Source organism: Callorhinus ursinus, unplaced genomic scaffold (genome assembly GCF_003265705.2).
Source record: "Callorhinus ursinus isolate GAN/ISIS: 27379988/994484 unplaced genomic scaffold, GSC_fseal_2.0 scaffold35, whole genome shotgun sequence".
NCBI lineage: Eukaryota > Metazoa > Chordata > Mammalia > Carnivora > Otariidae > Callorhinus > Callorhinus ursinus.
The window spans coordinates 4,413,144-4,438,948 of NW_027397097.1; the positions used below are offsets into that span (position 1 = coordinate 4,413,144).

Genomic DNA, 25,805 nt, shown 5'->3' on the forward strand with positions numbered 1-25,805 from the left:
ACGCCGTCAGCTTCAGCCAATCGGCTTCGGACAAGTAGGAGGGGAGGGAGACGCAGAGGCAGACAAGATGGCGGCGGCGTCTACACAGGGCGGGAGGATTGGTGGTGGCGGAGGCGGTAGTGGGGCCGGCGGTGGTCCCAACTGCGGGACAGGCAGTGGCCGCAGCGGCTTGTTGGACAAGGTGAGGAGCCGGTTCTTGGGGACAGCCGAGACCTGGGGAGGCCCGGGAGGCGGCGAACCCACCTTCCCATCCCCGCCCCCCTTTTCTTGTGTGGCTTCTCAGCGGGTAGACCTCTTCTGGTCCTCCCTCGGAACCCTACCGGCGCGTGTAGTACGGTCTTTCCCCACCTCTTTCCTCTTTCCTCTTCAGGCCTTCTTTTCTTCTTGGTAGTGTGCTTGGTCCTTAACGCTGGCCATCACAGCTTCCTAGGATAATTTGATTATTCCTGTATTTCAGTGCAGCCGTCACTTTTCCTCGGAGGTGCTGGGGGCCACAGTTGATGTGCCCATTTCACTGACGGGGAAAACAAGCCCGAAGGAATGAACGCAGCTATTCGTAGTCAGTAGTCCCCAAACTCTCCATCACGACCACCACGCTGGGTTTCGCTACAGTTTCCAAGTGCTCCTTGACCTTTTGCTTACTGAAGTTTCTAGGCGTTTTATCACGATACTCCGAATACTGAATTTACTTGAGTATTTACTTACCTTACTGAGCTGACAGGAAGCTTCTAAGATTTTGTTTTTCCCTCTCCTTCTTCACCCTTCCCCTTCTTTTTGCCCCTCTGCCTGCCACCAAGTGCAGTAAGTGACTCGGATTCATGAGCTTGCTGCCTGCTCTAGTTAGCCTTTCCCTCTCCGCCCATCCATTCTTTTTTTTTTTAAACCGCGGTCCTAGCAACGAGGCTTAAAGGAAAAGAAAAAAAGAAAACTGTGCTCAGTTGGCTCTTCTTGCCCTTTGCAGAGCATCTTGGAAGAAACAATTGTATGGTGATGTAGGTCCTAGTATTGGTTCTGCCTCTAATTAGCTAGCTGTGTGACCATGAAATATGCTTGCTCTCCCTATGTTGCCACTGTAAAGTGAGGGACTTAGCCTAAAGTACCCTTAGTCCCTTCCAGTTCTCTCATTGTAGGACCATGGGCCAATTTGATGAGAAATGTTAAGCGTGGGGGGCTATTAATATAGTAAGTAGGATTTTTTGCTGTAATGGAAAGCAGCTTTCAGACATCCTGTGCCTAACACGTGATAGGTGCCTAAGAAACAAATATGTGATCATATTGAGGGGTTCAGATCCAGGTCTTTTTGCTTCTGTTTTTGGGTGTCATTGGTTTTGAATCACATGGTTCTCAACTCTAACCATTTTTAAGAGAGGGGAACAAGTTCTGGGGATTGGAATGGTAAATTGCTTCAAGACATGGGAGAGTATTGGGAATTGATGTTTACTTTCATGCATAAATACTGCCTTTCTGCTGGTGGTCATCTCACAGCCTATGCTTATCCTGTCCCATTGACTGTTCTTGCTGTCTCCTCCGTTTGGATCATCACCAGCGAACATTAAGCATGGGCATTCTTTACTGAAGAATATATGGCATCATTGCATTATTCAAAGAACCTAGATTTGAGGATCAAAAGATACAGGCTTTGCTACTTTCAAACTGTATGAAGACTGGCAAGTCAGTTAACCTCACAAAGCTTACCTTCATCTGAAATAGTACGGTTTTGGGGAGAATCAAATGAGGTGATATACATGAATGAGCTCTGTAACACATGTTACATACATATATGCAATAGCAGAGGGAAAAAAATCAAGAATCCTACTGTCAGAAAGTATTCAGTATAGCTGATTATAGGACACAGAGGTACCTCAAATATTAAAGGTATTTGGTGTATTCAGATGTGTGCTTTTTACAGAAATTGAAATGAGAGAGAGAATGATCCCTGAGAGCTAATTGATAAGGGGGTGAGGGCCCCAGGGGAATACCTCATGTCTGAGAGTGGAGCTGGGACCTTATTTTGGGAGAGAAGGATGGCATACTACCTAAGAATTTCCTTGAGCCGATGGTGCCTGATGTTTCAGGTAGTGAGTTGACTGGACTGTTCTCTAAGAGACCTGTAGTGATATGAAGGTAGAATCAGATTAAAGAGGGCATGGATTGCTTGGAGTAGGAAGCTGTTGAAAGTTTTTGAGGCTATATAAAGTGTTTTTCAGAAAATTAGTTTGGAAAGGTAGAAATTAAAAGCTTTGAAAAAGGCCTTATACCATTCTAGTGTGTAGGGTTTATTATAAAAAGAAAGACAAAAAGTTCTAGTATAGTTTGTTAAAATCCACATGGCCTTGGATAGGTTACATGATGTTACTGAACTTAAATTTCCTTAGGTAAATAATGTGGGTTCCCATATGTATTATGGACTTGTAAATATTAAATTGTACAATATTGGTTAAGTGTTCTTTGTGAACAGCTATAAAAATAGAATGACCAGGCAATGAGAACCCCAACTTGAGTAGCAGCAGTAGAGAAAAGGCCTCTCAAAGGAGCACTTGACGGAATTAACCAAGGTGTGAGGGACATAGAGGATAGAAAATAAGATCTTTTTAGGTGCTTTTTCTTGGAAAACTTCATTTTAGCTTTACATCAAGTTGTTCCTCCTCTGAATTCTCTAGCATTTATTGTGTATGGGAATTAAGCTGTCATTTATATGACATACTGTCTTATATTTTTCTACCAATTTGTATTTGTCCAGTTTCCCATGAAAGGTCCTTATAGTTCTCTGAGGCAATCAACACAGAATAAGTACTTGCAACATTAAATTTAGCAGAGAAAAAAACCCCTCAGGTCTGCCCCCTCAGTCTAGAGAAACTGCCTCTAGTTGTCTGAAAGCTGAAGGTACTGTGGAAGAGAAGATGGGGAAAATGTTATTCTCAGGGGAACAGGATCTGAATGAATAGAGAAGCTTTTGCTCTTCGGGATTGAGAGGCTGTTATCTTACAATCTCTTTAATTTTATTTGTCTTTTTTTTTTCGGGAGGGTTTTTATTTCCTGCAGCTGTAGTTTCACTTGCCATGAAGAAATGTAATAAAGAGATGCAAATGTGCTTCAGTGTGCTTCTAGCTTTCCCTAAGCAGATGTGAATTTCTGCTCCTATGAAACTGAGAACAAAGCAATTCTAGTTTCCTGATCTTAAAAATAGGTATGCAAATGTAATCTTCCAGCCTCCATCACAGAATAACTTAGATCATTGCAGTAAGTTATTTTGCCTAAAATACATCAAAGCATTTTGTTCTACATAGCAGGCTGTAAAGAAAATTGCTTGCTTAATTGTTTTAGCTATTAAAATTGACAGGTGGTATTAAACCATGCTTTCCAGAACTATATCCAAATCCTTTTAACCTTGTACATGGATTTCTGTCTCCTGGCTGGATTTGTTTAGGCTATTAAAATTGTTTTGGCTGTGAAAATGTGGTATTAAACTGTGTTCTTTAGAAGTTGTATTCAGACCCTTTTAACTTCATACCTGTTTAACTTCATTTCTGTCTCCTGGCTGGACTGTCATCCTGATCCTAAAACAGAGCTTTTATATTTTAGAAGTTGAGAACACAGGCTCTGGAGCCAGCCTATCTGCCTGGCTTTGAGTCCTGGCTCTGCCATTTAGCAGAAATGTATTCTTAGGCAAATTAATAAATTTCTTTGTATCTCGATTTCCTCATCTGTAAAGTGGGAATAATAATATTTACCTTAAAAGGTGTCTGGCACTATGTCTAGCACATAGTAAGCACTTAACAAAATATATATATAGCTACTACTAACTAGCTGGTTACTCTGGGCTTCAGCTTCCTTAGATACATATTTTTTCCATTTCCATTTTTACATATATCATATAAAGGCACCATACTCCATTGGGGTTTTAGTTAAAAATACAGATTTCTGGACCTCATCCCAAACCTGAATCAGATTCTCTGGAGGTGGAACCTGGACAGCTGCTTGTTTTTACACATAGCTGTTTATTTATTTCTTTTCTCTACATTTTAACAGTTACTTCCAGGTTGAGAACCCTCTTAGATTACTTTTTAAATCCCTTCTGGTTCTGATATATTAAGCGTTTTTTGTTTGTTTTTGTTTGGTTTATAACTGTGCTGCTTAATCAATAGTGGTTTCTCTAAAATGTTTATAATGAAGAGATTTTGAAATTCATCTCTTCCAGCATCCTCATTTTATAGACATGGACACAGTTGAAGAGAGGAAGATGAAGCAACTTGCCCAAGATGAGACATTGAGTTAGTTACAGTTCCAGAACCTGGCTTCCCATTCTTTCTTAATCCAGTGCTCTTAGCTTACTTAGTACATTGCCTCTCATACTAGAGCAGGCCCTGTGCTAACTACTGCAGTAGTGGAAAGAATATCTGTTTTGAGGTTGGAAGACCTAGGTTCAAGCCTTGGCTTTGTCACCCATCAACTGTGTCCTTAGACAGGTCATGTATCTCCTTTTGCTGTCTTCAGTGGTATCTTAGCTTAGATTTCTGGTTGGTATGCCGGAACCCTAACCCACCTCTGACAAAGAAGATGAACAGTTTTATGGCATTGCTGTAGTTTGTGTGTGTGTATATGTTTAAGGAAACAAGGTGCTGGCTTTTTTTTTTTTGAGAGAGAGAGAGCACATGACAGGGGGGAGGGTCAGAGGGAGAAGCAGACTCCCTGCTGAGCAAGGAGCCCGATGCAGGACTGGATCCCAGGACTCCAGGATCATGACCTGAGCCAAAGGCAGTCGCTTAACCGACTAAGCCATCCAGGCGCCCCAAGGTGCTGGCTTTTTAACATTGTTTTGCAAACTAAACTTTAATAACATCTCAAAACTCATTTTTACTTCATCAAAATTAAAAATTCTTGTGTCAAAGGACACTATTAAGAAAGTGAAAAGATAGTCAATAAAATGAGAGAAAATATTTGCAAATCATATTTCTGATAAGTGTCTACTGTCTAGACTGTATAGAGAATGTTACAACCCAATAATAAAAAGACTAACAAAAAAAGATTTTTTTTAAGTAGGCTTCATGCCCAGTGTGGAGCCCAATGCAGGGGCTTGAACTCACGACCCTGAGATCAAGACCTGACCTGAGATCAAGAGTCGGACACTTAACTGACTGAGCCACCCAAGTACCCCAAGACAAACTAATATTTAAAAGAATAAAGGATTTGAATGACATTTCTCCATACGAAGGTATACAGATGTCCAATAAACACATGAAAAGATGCTCAGCCTTAGTTGTCATTAGAGAAATGCAAATCAAAATCACAGTGAGATACCACTGGAATGGCTATAATAATAATTTTAAAAAGAAAAGAAAAATAACCATTGTTGGTGAGGATGTGGAGAAATTGGAACCCTCCTGTATTTCTGGTGGGAATGTAAAATGATGCAGCCACCTTGGAAAAACAGTTTATTAGTTCCTTAGAAAGTTAAACATAGAATTACCATATGACTTAGCATATGTCACTCCTGGGTATAAACAGTAAGAGAATTGAAAATATATGTCTATACATAAAAACTTGTACACAAATGATCATAGCAGCATTATTCACAGTAACCCTTAGAAGCAACCCAAGTGGCCAGAAAGTAGATTAGTGGTTGCTGGGGGATCGGGAATGACTACTTATGGTTATGGGGTTTGTTTATAGGGTGATGAAAATATTCTAGAACTAATGGTGATGGTTGTACAATGTAATAAATGAGATAATAAAAACCGCTGAATTGTACATTTTTATAAATGGTAAGTTTTATGGCATGTGAATTATATCTCAGTTTTAAAAACTCATTTCTTTTTGTCTTTACAGTGTTTATTGAGTAACCTCTAAAGCTTCAAATTATTATTTTCTTTTTTTTTTTTTTAAGATTTTTTAATTTATTTGACAGAGAGACACAGCTAGAGAGGGAACACAAGCAGGGGGAGTGGGAGAGGGAGAAGCAGGCTCCCAGCTGAGCAAGGAGCCCGATGTAGGGCTCGATCCCAGGACCCTGGGATCACGACCCGAGCTGAAGGCAGACACTTAACGACTGAGCCACCCAGGCGCCTCTATTATTATTATTTTCTTAACTAGTCATTCACAATTATGTAACACAGTGATATCACAGATGTTAACAATCTCCATCTGCCAGGTCCTTTTTTTAGCTGTTGCCTGCACCATTTCTTGGCTCTGATCTGTTTTGTCAAATTTCAATAATAGTTTTTTGTATTACTTGAACTTTCAGTAGCATTTGACTCACTGATCACTTCTTTCTTGAAATGTTTTTTATGTGGCTTCTAGAAGATAATTTGCCCCTGGTTTTCCTCCTCCTTCATTGCTTCTGTCTTTATTGTCACTGTTTTGTTTTCTTCCTGACCTGTAAATATTGGCAAGCCCCTCTTCCTCTATTTGCACTCATCCCAAGGAGGTAGCAGTGTCATGGCTTAAATACCATCTGTAAATTGATGACTTCCACATTTGAATTCTCAACCTGGACCTGTCCTTTGAACCTTAGACTTATATGTCCAACTTCCTACTTGCCCTGTCTACATGGATATCTAATAGGTATATTAGACTTAAGTAGCCAGAGCCAGTCAACTTACCTCATTTCTCTGGTGTTGGTACTAATGTTCATGCTCATAATTAACACATGGTAGTTTCTAACTTACAACTTAACTCCAGTGATAAATGTAGCTGTTAATAAGCCACTATTAAGTAGTTTTCTTCGTAGTATTTCTTGGTCATTTTTATTTTAAAAAATAGATTGAAAAGTATGTTGCCAAGAGCTATAATCTCTCTTTGAGATATGATATTTCTGAGTTCGGATCTAAATTTGGTGATGGTGCCCATTCTCAAGACAGACATTATTTTCTCCCCAGATTGAACATTTTTTTCTTTTTTTTTTTTTAAAGATTTTCTTTATTTGAGAGAATGAGAGAGAGAGCACATGAGAGGGGGGAGGGTCAGAGGGAGAATCAGACTCCCCGCTGAGCAGGGAGCCCGATGCAGGACTCGATCCTGGGACTCCAGGATCATGACCTGAGCTGAAGGCAGTCGCTTAACCAACTGAGCCACCCAGGCGCCCTGAACATTTTTTTTCTTATTTTGAATTATGAATATGGGTGGTAGGGGTCCATATTTCCAACTCAAAATAGTAATCTCACCTTTTGAGTCTAACATCAGTTTTTATAATCTTATTTTGGTTTAGAAAATTCTGAAATCAGTATAACTATAGAATTTAAAGATCTCAAAGTCAGCACATACAAATGGGTATTTCTCCTCTTTGTGTCTGTGTGCTTTTTTTTGGAAAATGACATGATAGCTCAGCTATCTGAGCCTGAATTTTTTTATCCCCTTGCTGCTGCTCTTATTCAGGCCCTGCATCTAAATCAATCCCCATCTGATGTATTTATCTCCATTGTTACTCCCTTCTAGACCATCTACCAGGTTGCCACTAAAAATGGCTTTTTTAAAAACAAAACATAGGGGCACCTGGTGGCTCAGTCGTTAAGCATCTGCCTTCAGCTGAGGTCATGGTCCCAGGGTCCTGGGATCGAGCGCCACATCCGGCCCCCTGCTAGGTGGGAAGCCTGCTTCTCCCTCTCCCACTCCTGCTTGTGTTCCCTCTCTCGCTGTCTCTCTCTGTCAAATAAATAAATAAAATCATTTAAAAAAAACATAATTTGATTGTGCTGTTCCTCTGCTTAAAATTTTCTCTATTGCTTGCTTCAGAATAAAGTCCAAGCCCCTTAGCATAGTAAATAAGACTACCTAGGATATATTCCCTCTGTCAAGTGCCTCATCTCCTATTACTTTTCCTCTTTTGCAGCTTATATCCCTTTTCTAAACTGGAGAGACCTTTCAAAGAAGGGAGAGAGAAAGTGTATTAGTTTTTCTTAGAGCCATACTTGGCTTTTTCTAAATCAGAGCAGGGTCCTATTGGTACTGCTCACCCCTGGTAGCCCTTATCTCTTCAGTGCGAATTGAATCTTGAGTCTTACTGCCCTTTGTCAAGTGAAGGAGCTTTATGAAGCAATTCATTGAGGTCTGTATCACTGCATAACTTCACTTCTGTTTTCACTTCTATTAAAATAAGAAAATAGAAGTGTTCATGCTGTTGTTTCATACTCAAGACAATTTTGTATTACTGGACATATCCTTAATGACCAAGGATTTTTGTCCTTTTTTGCCTTTAAGTCCAGAAGATGCATGGGGAACAGGAAAAGCCTGTAATCCTCAAATCAGTTAAGTCAGAAAATGCCTTCCTGCACTATTTACATATGCTCAAGAGCTGGATTGTGTTTAATATTCTTCCGAAGTCCTTAGAAGATGGAGTTCTTAATGCCATATCTGCAGTGAAATGTCTTTGTAGAACTTTTTATTGTGCAGATTTGCAGTAGATGTTCGTAACTAAAATGAGTCTGTAATGTTCTGTCAGAGCCATCGAATGTGTATTTTCTGTGAATTGGTTAGCCATCTAGGTCTGGCAGCAGGTATGCTGGTCCGATAAAGTGTTTTATCTCTTACGTTGGTACTGACAGGGAAGTGATCTCTTTAAACTTGGACTTCCGGAGCTATACTTTCAGTTAAATTGCAGTTGGTTTTAAAGGGAGGGAAATGGAAAATTCAAATATATTTTGTGGGTTTCTTTGGCATATTCAAGATTAAAATCTTTTTAGTATTTTTTTAATGTTATAACTTATTAAATAGGAATCAGGTTACTTTGTATGGCTGTCACTTCAGGGATTTGTGTCTTTTTCTTTTGTTTTTGAAGACTAATAATTCCTTTCCTTATGCTTTGTGGGAAGCAGTGCGGAAAGGTGAGAAAGAGAATGGGTTTTGAAATCATGAAAACTCGGTTGAATCCTGGCTTTACCACTTCCTGGCTGTCACTTTTTGCAAATTTCTCAAACCCTTAGCGTCATCTGTAAAAGGAGGATATTAGTCAGTTTGATTTGCTTTATCAGAAATACCATAGATTGGGTAGCTTAAGCAACTGAAAGTTATTTCTCATGGTTCTGGAGCCTGGGAAGTCTCAGATCAGGGTGTCAGCATGGTTGGGTTCTGGTAAGGGCCCTTCTACTGTTTGTGGACAGCCTTCTTGTATCCTCACATGGTGGGAAGCAGAGAGAGAGTAGAAGCAAGCTCTCTTGCCTTTTTTTTTAAGGGCACTAATCCCTCTCATGTAGGCTCTACCCTCGTGACCTAATTACTTCCCAAAGGTCCACCTCCTCATACTATCTACGTTGAAATTAGAATTTCAACATCTGAACTTTAGGGGAGACATAAATGTTTGTCCATAGCAGATGGTAATTGTTCTTAATAGGGTTTTCATAAAGATTAAAAGAGATGGTGTATATAAAACATTTAGCTCAATACATAGGACACATGCACACAGTAAATTCTGTGGACAAGAATTGAGTGAGATTATTTCAGCCTTGTATACATTTGTTAAGTTTAAACTGAAAGTTAACATTTTATAAATCTTTTCCTTCTCTTTTTTCTTTATAAGAGTTCAGACATCTTTTTAGTAAGTAGCTGTTGATGCTGTATTGTGTCCCTGATTCTGAGAACGTTAAAAACGTGTACTCCCTGTTACTGAGGGAGATGTTATATAAATCCAGCTAACCATGATGCAGTATATTAGTTTTACATAATTAATAGCAACAACGGTAGCTAATTTTTAATAAGTACTTGTTGCATACTAGGCATTTTGCTGTGTCTTATAATTACCATAATTAATCCTCATGGTAACATGTGAAATAGATATCTTTATCATTTTCATTTTACAATTGAGCAAACTAAGGCTGTAGAAAGATTAAATCATTTGCCCAATATCATCCATTAAGTGGAAAGGTGGGAATTAAAACAAAAGTGGTTGGACTCCAAAACTGTAGCTTTTAACCACTATATTGTGCCCCTTTGCACAATAAGGGCCCACCTAATTGGGTGAAGAAAGAGTGCGTTTGCCTCCATCTGTTTGTAGTCAGTCTGAAATCAGTTAGGTTCTAGCTTGATTTATAGTATGTCTTTGAGAATAAGGCCACAAACAGAATCTGCCTTGGGGTTGAGTTCAGAGATTAAGACAAGTCAAAAGTAAGTTTCTGTCACTGAAGATGGGACAGTTTTATGGTGAGCCACGTATTTGTAACTTAGCCCTAAATAATCTATTTGTAACTAAGCCGTAAGTAATATTGTTGGCTTCACTTACTGACTGTGACACTTAATGTCCCTGAATGGTAGTTTTCTAATTTGAAGGACATTGGTTTCCAGATTAAGGATCTGCTTAGGGCCCAGCAGTGGTACTAGCAGTTTAACAGTGGATGAGAATTGATCTGCAGAAAGACATCATCTTGAAATTTTAGATAACACAACATAAAGAACTTTGTTTAAGTGCTTCCAGAAGGGAAAAAGCATTGTATGAAGGATCAGGAATCAGAGTGGCTTTAAGAATCCCGCAAACTGTTGAGACAATGGAATAAAACTTTAAAATTTTTGCAGAGAACTTATTTCTCTTAAGTGTGAGGGTAGAATAAAAAGACATTTTCAGGTGTATAGTCTCAAAATTTATTTCCCATGTGCATTCTTCAAGGAAGCCACTAGAGGATGTGTTCACCAGATCAAGGGAACCAAGAAAAGAGTAAAACATGGTGTCTATGAAAAGGAGGTCCAGCCCATGAGGTTAAGGGAAATAGTAAATAGTAATAGTAAAGGGAAATTCCGGGGTGACAGCTATTCAGCAGGCCTGGAAAGCAATTCACCCAGATCACAGCAGGTCAGGAGGCTCCAAGACCAATTTCTCTAAAAAGATGAAATTCACAGAATGCTGAATACTTTTGCGCATATTGAGAGGAGATTTAAACAATTGGGAGAGAATTCGAAACTACACTGGTGACAAATAATATTGATTAAAAACAACAACCAAAACAGCAGTAGCCCCAAGGAAAACAAAAACTATCAGGAAAGAAAAAGTAATCCTAGTATGCTACATGACTCATCTGTGAATAGCATTTATAGTCATAACATACAGTTTGAATAATGATCTAGCCAAAATTAAGCTATTATATAAGACCAAATCACTAGTGATCTGCTAATGGCTGTATTAAGAAGATGGTGGGGAGGAGCAGGAAAAATTAATGTGAGTGTGGCAGGGGATGAAATGGCTAAATTTTCTCTTTCATAGTGAGAAATCTATAGATTTAATGACAAAAACTGAAAAATTAAGAAATAACAATGTAAATTTTTTTTTATAGAGATGAATATATTTTAAAAAGTTAAAAGGAGATAAAAGTAGTGTGTCTTTCTGGGGAATGGGATTGACAATAGCAATGGTCTTAAAGTTAATACCTGTGATTGTTGATTGGGCCCAGTATACATGTATCTGTAATATGCGGGAGGGAATGTGGGAAAGAGGAACTGTGTGAAGTTACAACATCTGCTATATCTTAATTGGCAATATATTGCCTATATCAGGGATCCCTAAGACTACTTTGTTCAGTGATTCACTAGAAGGACTCACAGGACTCAGTGTGTAGTTGTACTCGTGGGCAAGGTTTATTTCAGCAAAGGAAAAAAATCCATAGGATGGAAGTCTGGAGGAGACCAAGTGCAAGATTCCAAGAGTCTTCTCCCAGTGGAGTCCCATAAGTTGTGCTTAATTCCCCTAGCAACAGTGATCTAACAGTACGTGTGGAATGTTGTCTGCCAAGGGAACTCATTAGAAACCCAGTGCCCAGGTTTTTTACTGGGGGCTGATTAAGTATGCACCCTCTGCCTACCCTGTGCCCAAATTCCAGACTCCTAGAAAGAAAACTGGTATTTAGCATAAACCACATTATTTATATAAACAGTTTAAGCACAATGAGCCACTCTTATCATGTAGGGGAAGTTTTGTATTAGTGTAGGAGACTGTTTACCAGCCAACTTTCCAACACCAGCCTTTCTAGCAGGCCTTTCTAGGGATGGCAGTCTCACACCTATATTACCTCTTTTCTGCACAGAGCCTTTCTTCATCATTTATCCTGTGAGGCCCCACATGAAAGAAGCCAACCTTTGCTTTGCCTTTTTATTACAAAAGGAAAGCAATTTGCACTTACGGTTGAGGAAGGTAAGAGAGAGAGAAAAAAGTTTCTAAAATGCCCTGAATTAGGTAGAGAGAAAATAGAAGAGTAGCATACATTTTAGTTGATGAGCAGTTTTGAGAATGACAGAAAATAAATCAGAAAAATAAGCGCTTTAATGTCCACCCTCCTGTTTTTCCAGAAGTCTCTGTACTACAGCAGAGATGTTGTTTCCTCTGAAATAGGGTGGAGGTTTTTTTCATGCACTCAAAATGGATGATGCTCCCATCTCCTCAGAAATCATATAATAAAATTTCTTTGGGATTCAGTAGAAATGTTCCTGTGCCACTTACTGAAGATTGCTTCTAGGTACCAGAACTGTGGAGGTAGATCTAGGGCTATTTCAGCACCTGCCGTAATGGCTTCTTCTGTGTTTAATCCCCCGAAGTTGTGAATAAATTATCCTCTGAATTGTAAAGGCAAGTTTCTTTTCTGTAATGCCCTGCAGGTAGTAATGTGCAGCTTAAGTGTCTATGAGAATATGCTTTTTCTTTTTGGAATGACTCCAGAATTTTTTTAATGACTTTGTTTCACAAAAAGTTGAATTGTGAATTCTGGCTGTACAGGTTTCTTTTGCTTGCTGTTATCAAAATGGAGTTTACTTAACTTAAGTGTAAGTGAGCTATTTAGTAGAAAGCCTGTTAATTTCTTCTTGGTTCAATCTGTATTTTTAAAATTAGGTGTCAAGTGTGATTTGTAGGAGGAATCACTATTATAGCATGCTGCCACGAGTAATTTGCTCAAAGAAGATTCTTGTTTTTATCATACATGAAAGGGAAAAAACCTTGATTGACTTTTTAATCACTTGAAACATGACTGTTGTAATTCATGTTTTTTCACTGAACAAACTTCACAGAACAGTTTTTCTTTGCGTAATAGTATATAGGATCACAATTTTTAAAACAAGTTTGATGAATTCTATTTCTGCATTCCTTTAATATCTTCTCAATTACTTTTTACAGGTATTTATTCTGTCTCATTTCTTGTATACAGTATCTCTGATCTTGTGCTCAATCAGAAAGATAAATACAAAGTTCTCTGTCTTTAGGTAAAATCCATTCTAAAGCCAAGTGAATTTTGGATTGCCTGCTGGTTTGTAACTTTTATGAAATATGGTATTTGTTCACTTGATATAAAAATTTAAGAGTTGAACATTATGATGTATAAAAGACAGGTTTATCAGATTATTTGTAGTACCCTGTTCCACGTAAGCTACGTTCATGTAATCATTTGCATTTGAGAACATTTTTTACTATATAAAATGTTCATGTGTTTAAAAATTTAAAAGGTGTTCTTTTTAATCACAGTTTAAAGTGCTTTGAAAAAAATAAAAATCAAAAAAGGCATACATTGAGAATTCAGTCCCACTCTTGTCCCTCGACCTTCTCAAGATATCTGGGTGCACCAGTTTGTTTAACCAGTCCCCTATAGTTGAGTGTGAGTTAATTTTCACTATTAAAAACACTGCTGCAGTGAGTAGCCTTGTGTATTAGTTCATGTGTATGCAGATACAGAAAAATTCCTGTAAGTAGAATCCAAGGTGCTAAATTGTTTTAGTATATGTTGTACCATTTTGAATTTCTACCAACAATGTGAGAAACAGTCACTTGATTCTAATTAGCACAGTATTGGGAAACCTTTCTATATCTCTGTAGATGAGGGAAATTGAAATGGAGTTTGTCCAAAGTCAAATAATTAACTGATAATAGGACTTGATTTTTTAATTCAAAATGTTTTTTCCAACAGACAACACTGGACTTGCTGTTTTCCTACAGTTAAGACATGCTGGTAAAATATAAAAGTTGTTAGCTGACAAAGATGTATTAAAAGAGACCTTCCTCATTTTGTTAGTGTCTGAAAGTTCATGGATGTAAATTGTCTAAGTTTTGTGGTCATAGAATGAAAGGATGAACAAGTGGAGCTTTTTTCCTTGTTCCTACATTTGGGTAAAATGAGGATGGAATATGTGAGTTCACACAGTAGTCTCTGTAACCCAGGTAAATGTTCTGGTTTGGGGCTTGTAGATTTAGCTTTCCAGCATGGAGACTTGGCAACATCATATGAGTACCACCTGATTCTAGTGACCTTGTCTCCTTCAACTTCATTTTTAAGTGTTTGTCTTTTAGTTGTCCAACGTCAGGGGACAAGGAGTAAATGTACATATGCTTGAAGATGCTCTTGTTAAGTAAAAATGCAACCAAGTAAATTTTAAAGCTTTAATAATAGATTCATGAATCGGGCAGCATCCCATCTAGCAAGTAGAGGGAAGCTCCAAAAGGCTACAGAAATGGAAAGATTTTTAAAGCTAGAGAGGGAGTGGAAAAGAGGAAGTTATTAGTGAAGAAATCATTGTTTTAAGGAATGGAAGGGGTCTATCAGTAAATTTCGTAGTGCTGACCAGGAAATTCCTCTGTTGACTGGTTAAAGGATACATTTCTTGGGAGTTGAAACTGCACTTAGATTAGGTACTGGGTGTTAATTTACTGACTTGAGGTCTTAACCTAAGTGACACCATTTTGGGCCTGGGTCAGGGGGTGGGCGTTTAAACACTCTTAAGGAAGTAGTTCGTTTTACTTTCAATAAGATGCTATGTCTCTTCATGCACAGCTTTTCTATTTTACAGTGGAAGATTGATGATAAGCCTGTAAAAATTGACAAATGGGATGGATCAGCTGTGAAGAATTCTTTGGATGATTCTGCCAAAAAGGTATTTTCTTGAGGTGGAATTCTGTTAGCATATATATAGCTTATGACACGTCTGCAGGATCTTTTTTTCTGTGATTTGGAATGACTGTAGTTGTTAGTTTTAGGAATTGAGCCATAAAGCAGTTTCTGAAATCCTTACAGTAAATGTGGGGAACATGTGTTAAAATGTTAGCTACCTCAAGCTTCTGTCAAATTCTCTAATTTTTGAATTCCAGAAAGCTGGTGATCTGTTGTTTTTGAGGTTAATTAGCCTAGAGCCAAGAGGGTTGAGGGAATATAGGACATTCATTCATGATTAGACATCTCTCTATTTAAAAAGGGAAGAGGGGCACCTGAGTGGCTCACTCGGTTAAGCCTCTGACTCTTCATTTTGGCTCAGGTCATGATCTCAGGGTTGTAAGGTCGAGCCTCGCGTCAAGCCTCTTGTCGGACTCTGCAGTGGGTGTGGAACCTGCTAAAATTCTCTCTCTCTCTCTGCCCTCCCCCCTTCTCTCTTAACCAAATGAGCCATCCAGGTGTCCCTCCCCCCCCTTCTCTCTTTAAAAGAAAAAAGCAGGGGGACTATTAGCTTCGTCCCAGGAAAAAAGTTGGGGATTAAAAAAATGTATGAGAAGTTCATGAACTTGAGGGTTGCTGGAGTGGTGGGGGGGGTGGGAGGGATGGGGTGGCTGGGTGATAGACATTGGGGAGGGTATGTGGTATGGCGAGTGCTGTGAATTGTGCAAGACTGTTGAATCACTGATCTGTACCTCTGAAACAAATAATGCAATATATGTTAACAAAAAAAAAGGATAGCAGGAAGGGAAGAGTGAAGGGGGGGAAATCGGAGGGGAAGATGAACCATGAGAGATGATGGACTCTGAAAAACAAACTGAGGGTTCTAGAGGGGAGGGGGTGGGGGGATGGGTTAGCCTGGTGATGGGTATTAAAGAGGGCACGTTCTGCGTGGAGCACTGGGTGTTATGCACAAACAGTGAAACATGGAACACTACATCCAAAACTAATGATGTAATGTATGGTGATTAACATAACAATAAAAATTTAAAAAAGAGAAGTTGATGAACTTTTTCTCTGGGATCATTGTGAATAGCTTGAGTCTTTTTTTGCTTGGAGTGGTAAAATCCTGATTGGAGAGAGCTATTGGTAATTTATATGGTTCTTAACATAACTTATCATGGAAATTAAGAATAAAAGCAGGTACTAGGAAGGAAGCAATCCTGTGCACTTGATTCCTTGTTCTTTTTACTAGGTACTTCTGGAAAAGTACAAATATGTGGAGAATTTTGGTCTGATTGACGGTCGCCTCACCATCTGTACCATCTCCTGTTTCTTTGCCATAGTGGCTTTGATTTGGGATTATATGCACCCCTTTCCAGAATCTAAGCCTGTTTTGGCTTTGTGTGTCATATCATATCCTTTTATTTATGCTCAGGCTTGTTTTATGCTCAGGTTTGTGTCTGTTGTGACTGTTTATTAAAATCTCTACTGATAATTCTCCCTGCTCCCTACAAAAAACAAACTGATTCTAGGGCCCACTAATATTAGAATTTAACATTATGAGCTATGGCATCTGTAATTTTAGTTATTATCATTGATATTTGAGATTTAATGTGGTTATTTTATCTTTAATTCTGTTCAGTTATTGTAGAGATCATTATCTTAGTATGAGTGCCTAATAGCAAAACACACATTATAGTGAGACCCAGTTCTCATTTCTAGCCTGCCACATTCCCATTATACCTGGTCTGCTTCAAGAAACTCATTCCAGGATATTAGGGAAGAATCAGATTTTGGAGGTTCAGGTTTCCTTGAAGCTGAAGGGCTGGACTGGACATGCTCATACTGATCATGAGATAGAGGTGTGGCTTGTATAACATGGAATTAAACTCTGTTCTGGAGCTTGAGAACCTGGGTTTGAAATCCAAGCTATTTTGTGATCTTGTGATAATAAGAACTTAACTTACTGGAGACGTTGGAATGCTGCTTAGTTACAAATATGGGCAATACACATTCAGAATTAAAAAGATTAAATGAGACATGTTTGGTAATGTAATCTACTCTCAGATTCTTTTCTTTCCCCTCTCCTTTTATGATAAAAGTAGAATCATGTTTGTTACCTATCCACCTTGATTATTTCTCAAAAAGCTAAATTCAGAGAACTTTTATTATACTATTACTATAATTATAAAAATTCTGCTTGTTCATAGTAACAGTTCTCTTGTGATTTCCACCACCTCCTCCCTAAGTCAATCTGGACATACTGCACTTTTCTTTGTAACTTAAAAAAATATATTGGATGTCTTTTCATGTTGGAATATATAAGACTATCTTATTCTTAATATCCACATAGTATTTTTGAGTGTCTGCTATGTGCCAGCACTGTACTAATTTAAAACAAATCATTTTGGTAGGCAGTTTACTTTTCTTAACAGTGCTGCCGCTACCTGAAATATTTCTTAAAAATGTGCTTTGGGGATTTTTCTTCTAGCAAGCCATTTAATAAAGCAGGCCCTGATTATAAATGGTATTATCCAAATTGATAACAAATCATAGTCCCAGAGTTGGCACCTTCACTCCTTTTAGTAATCAGATAAATCATCCCAGTATGAATTTTTTCCCCATTAAGGCAGTTCCAAAGAATATGCCATGGGTTCTGGAGACAGTTCCCAAAGGAGTTCCAAAGAGGTTTAAACCATGAGGGCAACATTATTACAAATAATATGGCCTCCCAAGAGAACCACCATGATGACATTTCATTGGTTTGGTGTTTAAAGCAAAACGTGATCTTGCTATTTTTATAATCATGTCAGTTTTATATATAATGGTAATGACTTCTCTGTGCTAGACACTGTGTGTGTGTGTGTGTGTGTGTGTGTACACATACACAAGGATGAAAAATAAAATAGCTAAATTTTCAGTGTTTTTGCAGCAAGATGAAACTATCTTCTCTAGGATTATCATTATGGAAGTTTTCGTAGCCCTTGCTTGTCAGTTTGTGTTATTTCTTTGTGTGTGTATGTTTGTGTCTTTTCTCCTTAACTTTATCTGAACCTATTTTGTGATGATGGGGATCCTGACCATTTATACCTCATATAAGGAGAAGAGCATCTTTCTTGTGGCCCACAGGAAAGATCCTACAGGAATGGATCCTGATGATATTTGGCAACTGTCCTCCAGTCTCAAAAGGTATGACTATCCTCATAGATCCTTTAATCCTGCCGTTGGATTTTCTCTGGGAGTCGAGTCCTCTTCAACAATAGACTATTTTATTGTATGCTTACTCCATGCAGATCATAGTGCCTGTCGCATAAAACAAAGTAAGGGGTATGAATGGTCTAGAAGGTTTTCCCTAGCATTGTACTTCTGAGATCATGTCATCACAGAAGTGCTCTGAGGATAAAGTGTGGGAGAAAGAACTTGGGTGGAAGGATGAAGAATGAGTCTTTTCCTCTGGCCAATAAATTGAGCCAGTTGGAGTACAGAACTGTGAAGGCCAAAGGTGTGAAGTGAGTTATCACTGAAGAACCCCATTAGCTTCTATGTCTTCTGTGATCTTGATGGCAGTCTGTGCAATCAGGAATTTTTGCAGCAATGCACTGGGCAACTCAGAGAAGCACATTTCAGTGTTTCTGACCAGCTGTGGGTATAACTTCATGCAGGTGATACCTGAGGTCTTTTTAGGTATCCAGAACTGGGTTTAAATTCCAGCTCATCTCTCTCTAGTGGTATAACTTCCTGTATATCATGTAAACTGTTTGAGCTTTAGTCAAAACTGGATCACGAATGACTCATAGAGTTGTTGAGAAGATGCCAGCTGGTATATATACCAAGTGTAAAAATAGCAAACGTCTGTGGAGCATTAACCATATACTGGGTATCATGCCAAGTGCATTATCTCATTCAAACCTTAGAACAACCCATTTTATGGATAAGAACACAGACCCAAAGAGTTTAATTAATTCTTCCAGGATCCTAGAGCCCAAAAGTGAATTCTAGCAGGTGTTCCAGCCCACATCTGAGTCGAGACCTCATGCTCTTAGTTACTATCCTAAAAACACAGGGGATAGGTCCTAGCACATGGTAGGCTCTTAAATTACAAGTACAGTTATTCACATACACAAAGGTAAATGTAGAATCAACACCAAACAGCCTCTGTCATTACCAGCTTGTGAAGATGCTATGAGGAGGAGCGGAATGTCCTTCTGGGGTTCCAGCTGAGTTCTGGCAGGGCTCCCAGCTACCTTTTGACCTCAGCCATCATATATCTATGATGCCAGGCCCCTGAAACAGAGTGGCAGAATTCTAGACCCTAGCAACATCTTGATTTCTTTATTTTCATTCAAACATTCCATTTCATTCATATGTACATTCATATACACAGTGTGTGTGTGTGTGTGTGTGTGTGTGTGTGTGTGTGTGTGTGTGTGTTTAAAGATTTTATTTATTTGAGAGAGAGACCAGAGTGAGAGAGTAAGCACAAGCTGGGAGGAGGGGCAGAGGGAGAGGGAGAAGCAGACTCCCCGCTGAGCAGGGAAGCCCGACATGGGGGTCACGATCTGAGCCAAAGGCATATGCTTAACTGACTGAGCCACCCAGGTGCCCCTACCCAGTGTATTATTTTTTTAACAGCTTTATTGAGATACAGTTCACTTACCATACAGTTCACACTTAAAAGTGTACAGGTCAGTGGTTTCTAGTGTGTTTACGGATACTGCAGCCATCACCACAGCCAACTTAGAACATTTTCATCATCTCAAAAAGAAACCCTGGGGGGTGCCTGGGTGGCTCAGTCATTAAGCGTCTGCCTTTGGCTCAGGTCATGATCCCAGGGTCCTGGGATCGAGCTCTGCATTGGGCTCCCTGCTCGGCAGAAGCCTGCTTCTCCCTCTCCCATTCCCCCTGCTTGTGTTCCCTCTCTCGCTGTGTCTGTCTCTGTCAAATAAAATAAAATCTTTAAAAAAAAAAAAGAAAGAAAGAAACCCTGTACCCTTTAGCTGTCCTCTCCCTATTAACCCGCCCCATTCCCTCAGTCTTAAGTCACCACTGATCTACTTTCTGTCTCTGTAGATTTCTCTGTTCTGGACATTTCATATGAATGGAATTATAGAATATATGGTCTTTTGTGACTGGCTTCTTTGACTTAGCATAATGTTTCCAAGGTTCATCCATGGTGTGGCATGTATCAATATTTCATTTCTTTTTATGCCAAATATCCCATTACATGGTTATACCACATTTTGTTATCCATTCATTAGTTGATGGACATTTGAGTCATTTCAGCCTTTTTGGCTATTGTGAATAATGTTGCTATAAATAATCACAAGTTTTTGTGTGGACCTATGTTTTCATTTCTCAGGTAATGTCCTAGGAGAGGAATTGCTGGGTCATATGGTAACTTTTTTTTTTTTTTAAGATTTATTTATTTGAGAGAGCATGCACACACACACACACACACACAAGCAGGGGGAGGTGGGGAGGGACAGACAGAGAGGGAGAGAGAATCTTAAGCAGACTCAGCGCCCAGTGCGGAGCCTGACACGGGATTTGATCTCACGACTCTGAGATCATGACCTGAGCCGAAATCAAGAGTCAGGTGCTTAACCCAGGTGCCCCATGTGGTAACTCTTTTTAATTGCTTGAGGAATTGCCAGACTGTTTTTCAAAAACCACTGCACCATTTTCAATCCCCCTAGCAGTGTACGAGGATTCTGATTTTTCCTCCTCCTTGCTGATTTTTACCAGCTGCCACATCGTTTCCTGTGGCGAGGAACTACGCCACCCCTGGTTGCTTCTCATTGCAGTTAAATACAGATTCACTTCTCTTTCCTTGAAGATAGCTCCTGGCTCATTGGCATTCTGACATAGCTCCTTTTGGAATTCTTGGTCATTTCATTATCCAAATAGATGATGGGTTCCAGAGCATTATCCAAATAGATGATGGGTTCCAGTTCTCTGGCTTCTCCTCTGATCATCTTGTTTTCTACCATGTCTTAAACACTTATTTCCTGGACATATCCTAGACTTTGCTGATAACTAATTACCTTCAAATAATTTCAGTTTTGAGTATCCCAGTCTCTGATCATTGCTTCCTCTTTTTCTGGTTCCCTTGTCCTAGTGGTTCTTCAGCCCCAATGGCATCTTTGATCCATTGAGCCTCCCAACTTTTCATTGTCCCTTTTCTCCTTCATTGTCTCACTTTTCCTTACCCAACTTAGATTCCATGGCATTTCTGTAGTCTAGTTACTCTCACTGTCCTAGAGCAGCTTTCATACCTTCTCCTCTGTCCTCAAACCTACCCTCCTCTCTCATCTTTACTCTCGGCTTCTTTTGTTGCGGAGAAGATCAAAGCAGTCAGAAGCCTCCCATCATTACCTGCTTGCAGTGCTCTTCAGTCGGCTTCTTCCTGAGTTCCTTTCTACAGCCTTCTGTCCATTTGTCCACTAGGTTCTCTCTCCCTTTTCATTTACTTGATGTTTCCCTCTCTGCTGGATCATTCCTGGTGGCATACAAACATGCTGTCATTTCTCCCAACTAAAAAAAATTGGGTTTGTTCCTCTTACTCTCCTCACATGGTCTTATTTCTCTGCCCCTCTTTTCTTCTCTTACTTTCTCTTGAATCTGCTTGTCTTTATTTCTCTTCTCATCTTACTCAACCAGCATTTGATAGTGGATCACTCTCTTCTTGTTATACTCTTTTTTTTTTTAAACTAGGTTTCTAGGATACCATAATCTTCTAATTTTCTTCTTAATATCTGCTTTTTGGTCTCTTTTGTGATGCCTCTAAATTTGAAATGCTGCTGGTGCTTGTTCCTAGCACCTCTTCTCTTTCTATATTTGCTCGCTAGGCGTAATCTTATCTAGACTCTGAAGACTTTAAATACCATCTATATGATGAAGATCTTTGAATCTGTATTTTCATCCTACACCTCTGTCCTGAACTCCCAGATGTATTCGTTTCCTGTTTGACATCGGATCCTAATACGCATTTCAAAATCACATTCAAAACCTAACTCAGCTATCCCTCATCCAAACCTGCATCCCTCCAGTTTTCCCCATCTCAATAAATGGCACTTCCATCCTTCTAGTTACTCAGTCCAGAACTCATTTTGACTGCTCCCTATTAGTCTTTCCAGTAGTCTGTCAGCAAATCCTGTCAGTTCTGCCTTCTAAGTACATCAGTCTGACCACTTCCATCTCTTCTGCTACTTCATCTCTCAGTTAGGTTACTGTAATAATGTTCTCATGGACCTCCACAGCTGCTCTCCCTGCTCAGTCTGTTTCCAGTACAGCAGGCAGAGTGATCTTTTTAGAATGGAAGGCAGATCAACTCAATTCTCCACTCCAAACCTGTCACTCTGAGAAAATTCTAAATCCTAAACCCAGCTTAGAAGTCCATACTCATCTGTTCTCTGCACCCCACACACATAATACACACACACCCCTTATATCCCATGGCTTCTTCCTCTCATACCATTCTGTTCTTCAGACATTCCATGCATGTTCTTGCCCTAGGGCCGTTGCATTTGCTGTGAACTCTGCTTGGATTATATTATTCTTTTTCCAGATAGCTTGTTCTTCTCTTCTTCAGGGCCCTGCTCAAATATCTGCTTAATGAAGCCTTTCCTGTCAACTATATATAAAACATCATATTTTGTATTCTATTGTTGGTTCTTTCATATACACTAGGGTAAAAGTCCCAAAAGGCAGAGTTTTGTCTCTTATGTTCACTGCTGTATATCCTTAGCATCTGAGACTGCCTGACATGTAAAGTTATGACTGAATAAATATTGTATAATAATTCTATAATAACATTGTTATATTTACTGAAAATATTTTAGATGTAATAATTATATGTTGTGTAATTATGTAATATATAAGTTGTATACTACATAATATAAAATAAATACTAACTAAAGTGCATCAGATCACAACTCATCCGATCATGTCCTACCATCAAAGCCATGGAACTGCCAGTGGAACTGGGCCTAAAAGTTCCGAGATTATTGTGAAATCAATTAATAGCAGTTGACTCGAGTTTGAGAAAAATTTTGAGGTGTTGAAAATAGTTTAAGGACTTTCAGTCATAGCCATCCAGGTTGGGAGTAACTGACGAGGCAACAGTTTTTTGTTGTTTTTTTTTTTTTAGTATGGTTGACACATGATGTTACATTAATTCCAAGTGTACAACATAGTGATTTAGCATCTCTTGAGTTAGCTTGCCACTAGTGTAGCTACTATCTGTCCCCATGCAGTGCTGTTACAGTATATTGACTTTTATCCCTGTGACTTATCCATTCCATAACTGGAAGCCTGTGTCTCCCACTCCCCTTGCCCCATTTTGCCCATCTCCCCAGCCACCTCCCCTCTGGCAACCATCAGTTTGTTCTGTGTGTTTACAGGTCTGATTCTGCTTTTTGTATGTTTAATTCATTTGTTTTGTTTTTTGGATTCCACATATAAGTGAAATGATGTGGTATTTATCTTTCTCTGGCTTATTTAATTTAGCCTAATACCCTCCAGGTCCATCCGTGTCATCTGTCACAAATGACAAGATCTTGTCCTTTTTTGTGACTGTGTAATACTCCATTGTTTATATATACCACATGTTCTTTATTCGTTTATTGATGGACACCGTATCTGAGTTGACACTGCTTCCATATCTTGGCTATTGTAAATAATGCTGCAGTAAGTATAAGGGGATATGTATCTTTTCAAATTAGCGTTTTCGTTTTCTTTGGGTAAATACCCAGTAGTGGAATTACTAGATCATACGGTAATTCTGTTTTTAATTTTTTGAGGAACTTCCATTCTGTTTTCCACTGTAATTGGCTGCACCAATTTATATTCCCACCAACAGTCCAGAGTGTTCCTTTTTCTCCACATCCTTACCAACACTTGTTATTTCTTAGACAATAATGTATTGAGCTATGATTTTTTGAGCACTGGTTAATAATAGGCACTGTTTTAACCATGACAGTATTCCTGAAAACTAGGTTGTAGTTTTCCTGTTTTAAACATGCAGGAACAGAGGCTCCAGCAATTGCTTCCTCTAAAGGTAGTAACAGCTTGACAAGCCACTGAATGTGCCCTAATTAAATGGAGACAGAAACAAAGAGGTCATAGTTAGGGGGAGGAACATCAGCCTGCCAGAGGTTGATTTTTATAAACCCTCTTGAATGGGTAGAGATAGTGAAGGCCTTCAAGGTACCTTAAGACACAGGTAAGGAATCTCTGGAATTCATGTAGTTAAAGATCTCTCTGGCCTGGAATACGGGTAGAACCTGGAACTAGATTGATTACAGAGAACAAGGACTGAGCAGCCTGGAATTGGTGAACATCTCTGGAAAACAAAGGTTCTTCATTTATCATAAAATTTGGTTGTTTACCAAGTGCCAAGCAAGGAATAGAAAACAAATAAGACTGAATTCTTGTCCTCAAGAATCTTTGAGTTTAGTCAAGAACACAGATACATAAACATCATTTCAGTAGATAATTTGACTGACAGCATGGGAGCCTAGCATTAGACCTGGCATATGCTAGGTGCTCAGTATCTTGAGTTGACAATTTGATGGTGTGGTGTATGACAAAGAAGAGACAATCTGACCCAGTTTAGGAAGGGTATCCCAGAAAAGTTTATGCCCTAATATTAACAAATGGGAACTAGTCAGGTGAGATTAGAGAGAAGTGTCCACTAGGAAGACCCTTCTAGCATAACAAATGTAAAGTTCAGAGGTAAGCGGTGGGCGGGGGGGGGGGTCCATATAACTTAACAGTCTATGACAAGGTAAAGGAGGTACACAGTAAATAAGGCAGACATGGCAGTACCTATGAATCAGAACTCGTATTTTGAAGGCAATTAGGCACCCCTGGATTTTTTTTTTTTTTTTTTAAGATCTGTGTGTTACCTGTATCACCAGTATAGCCAGCTCAGCCCTATTCTTCAAAACCACTTACTTGTTGAATCTCTGTCTTTGGTTTTTATTTTTGCTTAGGTTTGATGACAAATACACTCTGAAGTTGACCTTCATCAGTGGAAGAACAAAGCAGCAGCGAGAGGCCGAGTTCACCAAGTCCATTGCTAAGTTTTTTGACCACAGCGGGACACTGGTCATGGATGCATATGAGCCTGAAATATCCAGGCTCCATGACAGTCTTGCCACAGAAAGAAAAATAAAATAGCCAGTTCTAAAAGCAGCCATCTTTGCTGGATCATGCTGAATTTCGGGGTGAGGGAGAAGGAAACAGAACTTAAAATGGATAAAGTAAGATATGTTAAAAATGTCCCTGTTTTGTCCTGAAATTTTAGTCCGTTCTGGATAAATAGGATTTTCTAGTTCAGATATGAGAAGTTGTAGCTCTGATATCTAGCTTTAGCCTTGGTCTTCTGATTGTGTTGTTTTGATTTGCTTTTCTGGAAAAGCATTTTTGCTAGCAGCCATACAGACTTCGTCCTTCATACCTAGCAGTACTTTATATCGTATAGCTTTGTGCCATGCAGCTTTTGAAGGCTCAGTTTTTGAAACTGTTAACCTGTTGCTGACTTTATTGTGTTAATTCCTATTTCAACAGCTGTTTCCCTTAATTCAGGATACAACTTCTTGTGTATGACAGCTTTCCTTCACACACCATTTTTGTGGGTGTGTATATATCTGACTTCGGGAGAATTGGAAAAAAACACAGCTTTTTAATTTGTTTAAAACAGACCTTCTGCCTGTTACATTTTGTGCTCTTAACCAATTAAAGAAGCCAATGGCATTTTTAATTTTATATTGTCTATGTTTTCCACTAGTATATCCCTGTTGATTTGTTTGTGCCCTTTATTAACTGCCATTTTCTAAAATTTTTTTCAATAAAAGGAAAGAAGATGTGAAAAAATGGAGTCATAGTCTTGATGGAAGAAACAGAGCAGCAAGTGTTAACAGTCTCACTACCATAGGTTCCTTTGGTTTTTAGGCAGTTTTACTGGTCAGAAACCTATGCGCA

At 39.0% G+C, this 25,805-nt stretch overlaps 1 protein-coding gene across 1 annotated transcript; it reads left to right on the forward strand.

The window, feature by feature from the left end:
* Window positions 1-22: 22 nt before the first annotated feature.
* On the forward strand, window positions 23-25,589 carry SPCS2 (signal peptidase complex subunit 2). The gene is made up of 5 exons (XM_073879711.1): window positions 23-181; window positions 14,740-14,823; window positions 16,072-16,231; window positions 17,873-18,008; window positions 24,815-25,589. The coding sequence occupies exons 1-5, from the start codon at window positions 68-70 to the stop codon at window positions 24,999-25,001; spliced, it is 681 nt and encodes a 226-aa protein (XP_073735812.1). The 5' UTR covers window positions 23-67; the 3' UTR covers window positions 25,002-25,589.
* Window positions 25,590-25,805: the final 216 nt, after the last annotated feature.

What these genes read in the sequence shown, in the direction of transcription:
- SPCS2 (XM_073879711.1), top strand. Translation starts at nt 68, where the DNA reads ATGGCGGCGGCGTCTACACAGGGCGGGAGGATTGGTGGTGGCGGAGGC. An exon ending in TGGATGATTCTGCCAAAAAG is followed by an intron (nt 14,824 to 16,071) that starts GTATTTTCTTGA and finishes TCTTTTTACTAG; the next exon opens with GTACTTCTGGAAAAGTACAA. An exon ending in CTGTCCTCCAGTCTCAAAAG is followed by an intron (nt 18,009 to 24,814) that starts GTATGACTATCC and finishes ATTTTTGCTTAG; the next exon opens with GTTTGATGACAAATACACTC.